The sequence below is a fragment of the Crocuta crocuta genome, unplaced genomic scaffold (genome assembly GCF_008692635.1).
Source record: "Crocuta crocuta isolate KB4526 unplaced genomic scaffold, BGI_CrCroc_1.0 scaffold845, whole genome shotgun sequence".
Lineage (NCBI taxonomy): Eukaryota > Metazoa > Chordata > Mammalia > Carnivora > Hyaenidae > Crocuta > Crocuta crocuta.
The window spans coordinates 62,640-66,738 of record NW_027532872.1 but is presented as its reverse complement, the minus strand read 5'-3'; the positions used below and the strand labels follow the sequence as shown (position 1 = coordinate 66,738).

General features: G+C 36.1%; 1 protein-coding gene across 4 annotated transcripts in view; it reads left to right on the top strand.

Moving 5' to 3' along the window:
- The first annotated feature begins 246 nt into the window (after positions 1-246).
- Positions 247-4,099, top strand: part of NBDY (negative regulator of P-body association) — a 52,744-nt gene continuing 48,891 nt past the window's right edge. For 3 of the 4 annotated variants that reach the window (XM_077745631.1, XM_077745632.1, XM_077745634.1), the window contains exons 1-2: positions 247-576; positions 2,324-2,442. In XM_077745631.1, the coding sequence (XP_077601757.1) occupies positions 341-547 (207 nt within the window). In that variant the 5' untranslated portion in view covers positions 247-340 and the 3' untranslated portion in view covers positions 548-576; positions 2,324-2,442. Of the gene's footprint in view, positions 577-2,323; positions 2,461-4,099 lie in introns of all 4 variants that reach the window. The other variant, XM_077745633.1, reaches the window with a different exon arrangement.

Genomic DNA, 4,099 nt, shown 5'->3' with positions numbered 1-4,099 from the left:
ATTTTGGAGAAAACCTGAATTTCTTCTAATCTCAAAATTGTATTGTATTGATTGTATAAGACAGAACATAGATTTAGTTACATTTTGGAGGAGGGGCGGTGGAAAAACATATGTTAAATATATGTGTAGTCTTTACGACCCACCCCGTAGAACGTTAAAATAGGGTGGAGTAAGGGGCAGAGGGCGGAGGCGGAGAAGGGATATGCGTTTCAGGATACAGGAAATACGGTAAGCGCGAAACCCGGAGGAAGCTCTGTGCCTGGAGGGGACTCGCCGCCATCTCAGTTCTGGGCCTCACGGGGCCCACCAGAGAGAGCTGAGGTCCTGTCCTATAATCCTTATGGGGGACCAACCTTGTGCCTCCGGGAGATCCACGCTCCCACCTGGAAACACGCGGGAAACCAGACCTCCAAAAAAGCGCTGCCTCCTAGCTCCACGGTGGGATTATCCAGAGGGAACCCCCAACGGAGGCAGCACCCCTCTCCCCTCCGCACCTTCTCCTGCATCACCCGGCCTGAAGTCGCACCCTCCTCCTCCGGAGAAGTAGTAGAATATACTTCTCCCACACCAAACCAGGTCAGATTCTTTCCTTTTCATCTGGGACATCCAGGCTCTCTGCAACTTAATTATGCACTTTCCCAGATCTCCTTCCCCTTTTCTATATTCTTTACACGATTTCATAATCGAAAAACACAGTAAACAAACAAAAACCATATGGGCGTTAAAAAGCTCTTTCACAAAATATGCTTGGGCAAAATTATGGCTATTTAATGACATTAAGTAATTATTTTTAATATTTTAGCTGTGATAATTGTGGTTATATTTTTTAAGAAATAGATTTAAATGTTTGATATGTTTAAAAGTAATTCAGTGGGGGCAGAAGTGGGAATTACAAACAAAATATTCATGAGTTGATAACTGGGTGATGTATACATGGAGATTCATTATACTGTTCTCACTACTTTTGTGTATATTTGAAACTTTTCCATTAAAAAAAAATCCTTGGTTCAAGATCAGTAACAACATATGGAAGGCCTCATTCCTATGCTAAACAGACCTAATTCCTGTGCTAACAGAGGGTATTTTGAAGTGTCTTCAGGAGTGTGCGTTTCTGTGTGTGGCAGGAAAATTTAATAGGTAACAAACAAACAAAAACAGTATGGTAAGTCAAACCCAAGGGCCTTAATGTTTTCTTGTTCAAGGTGTGTAGGGATCACCCAGGATGGACAAAATCATTCTGCTTGGTAATAATCATGACCCGTCAAAAAGGAAAGGGGAAATTTGGGTGGTCCTTTAAAGGGTGAGTGACATCTGCCATGAGGAAAGGGAGAGAATGCTTTTCAGGCCTTGTGTTTTCAGGACAAAACCCCCAAAGTGGGCTTGCGGGAAAAGCTTGGGTATAATTCTGAATCTTTGAGAAAGAAGGACTTGGAAGTGCAATAGAGTGTTGCAAGGCCTTGAATGTTGTGCTAAGGAGTATGCAGTTTAATCTGAAAGCAGTGGTAACCATTGAAGATTTTCAATCAAGCGATATATTTTAGGAGTCCATTTGTTACTATCAGAGAAATAGTCATTTATTTAGATGACCTTATGGAATGCAAAAAATAAAACCAAATCTGACCCAAGGCTCACAGGTCCTTGTAATCCAAAGGAAGCAGGGCATCCTTTTTTCATCCATGCAGTAAACCCTTATGGAGCCCTTGCAATGTATGAGGTATTGTGCTGGGAGCTGTAGGGAGTGGATGACCAAGGCTTAGTGCCTGATACATAGTTGGAGTGAAACAGATATTTGAATAAATAAGTCAATAAATGCTAGGATAACAGTGGCAACTAAAGAGGCTCTGGACTTGGGACTTGGTGATAGTGCATAGAAAAAAGAATGAGCTTTTTTACTTGAAAGCATCATCTAGTCACTCCTTTACATTCTGATTTCCACCAATTTTACTTCAGTATCCAAAATGGTAGTGCTGGTAGAAGGTAGGGCATAGGGGTAGCAGTCCTTATATAGAAACAAAGGACATTGTACAGGGCAAAAAGTGCAAGAGCTACATAATTTCCTCTATTTATTCAAATCATTGAAAATTATAATACTAGCATATATTTACTGAACATTTTTTGTATGCCAGACACTGTTCTAAGGGGCTTCTAGAATCTATGCTCTTAATTTGTAATCGACCCCTTCTAATACGATCTATATAACTATTTTACAGGAAATATATAATAGAAATGGGAGCATGGTGGAACATAAGGATTTGAGGAGGCCAGGGGAAAGAAACATCCAATAACAGAGGAAATAATTTTACCTATTTTACTATTTTTTTAGTCTCTGAGGGATTGCAGAATGACTCCATTTCCTTGGTGCATTCATAAAATGGTTCACCCTGTGATGACGATGAAGACTATTGACAATGCTGCCCTGATTTTTCTGATGCCCTGCACCAGGTAATTGTGTTTTATAAGGTAATTTCTTTACCAAAAACTTATTAAAGGAGGAAGAGGAATAAGAGTTGTAAAAATAAATAGCCAAACAAAAGACAAAGCTAGCACCAAGTGGTAAAATTGAAACTATTTTCTACATTATATGAAACCATACATACCATATAATAATAATGTGATTTATAAGTTGCTTTGTTAAATTCACTTCTATTTACCTTATAGTTTTTGTTGTTAGTGTGAAATGTATTTTTAAACCACATTTACTGATTTTTGCTGGTAAATGGGAACATGATTGATAATTTTACATATTGATTTTATATGCTACAGATTTTCTGAGTTCTGTTTGTTCTTATAATTTACAGATTCTCTTGGATTATCTATTAATTTTGTTGTGAATAATGGCAGTTACTTTCTTTCCAATATTTGTTTTTTACCTTGTCTTACTGTGCTAATTAGAACCTTCAATACAATGAGAAATAGTATCAATAATAGGAGATTTTCTTATCTTGCTTTTGAATTTACAGGGAATTCTATAAATGTTTCACCATTTTTAGTAGATTTGCTTCTACAGGATAAAGAAGTTTGTTTCTTAGTATGCTAAGAGTTTTATTATGAATGAATATGGAGTTTTTCTCCATTAATATGACAGTGTGTGATAAATTACAATAATTAGTTTTCTAATCTCTTTCCTGCTTTTGGTTTCATCAGGCCTCACCATTTGAATATTTTGTTTACTATTTTAATAATTTTGCTTTTATCTTTATTATTTCCTCTACTTGCTTTTCACTTGCGCATTTTCTAATTTATTTATTTGGACCTTTACCCCAGTAATTTTCAATCTTCTTTTCTAAAATAAGAATTTATGAATATAAATCTTCCATTATGTACAACTTCAGAAGAATTTCACAGATTTATATATGTATTTTATTACCATTCAATTATAATTTCTCTTATGATTTCTTTTTTGACTCATGAGTTGTTTAATGTACCAATATGAGTCTTTTTTAAAACATTATATGGTGAAATCATTAGTTCAATTACAGTTAAACTTCATCTGATTTTCTTCTTTAAAGTTTTTTTTTTAATCTTATAAGAAAAAGCAGAATTATATACCAGCTTCTCATTTCAACACATTTGGCCATATAAAACTTTTTCTTTCATTACATACATAGAAATGCATCTGCATGCTATTCAATGATGGAGTTACTCCTGATATATATATATATAAATATTTTTAATGTTGATTTATTTTTGAGAGCGAGAGACAGATTGTGAGCAGGGGAGGGCAGAGAGAGAGGGAGACACAAAATCTGAAGCATGCTTCAGGCTCTGAGCTGTCAGCATGGAGCCCAATACGGGACTCAAACTCAGGAACCCTGAGATCATGACCTGAGCTGAAGTCTACTGACTTTTTAACTATTTAAGAATAACTTGTAGATCTCATGTTCCTTTACTTCTGTACCTGTAAATACATCAGTGCATGTTTCTTCAGAAAGATTCCTTTCTCTTACATGACCTCACTGCATGTGTCAAAATAGAAATTGACAATGTGCTAGTTTTTGTATGTTTCATATACCTTTATTGTGAAGATTATCCACTTACAAATAATGGAAAAGGGATGAATTTGGGAGAACATAATTTCAAGTGGACACTGCAAGCTGCA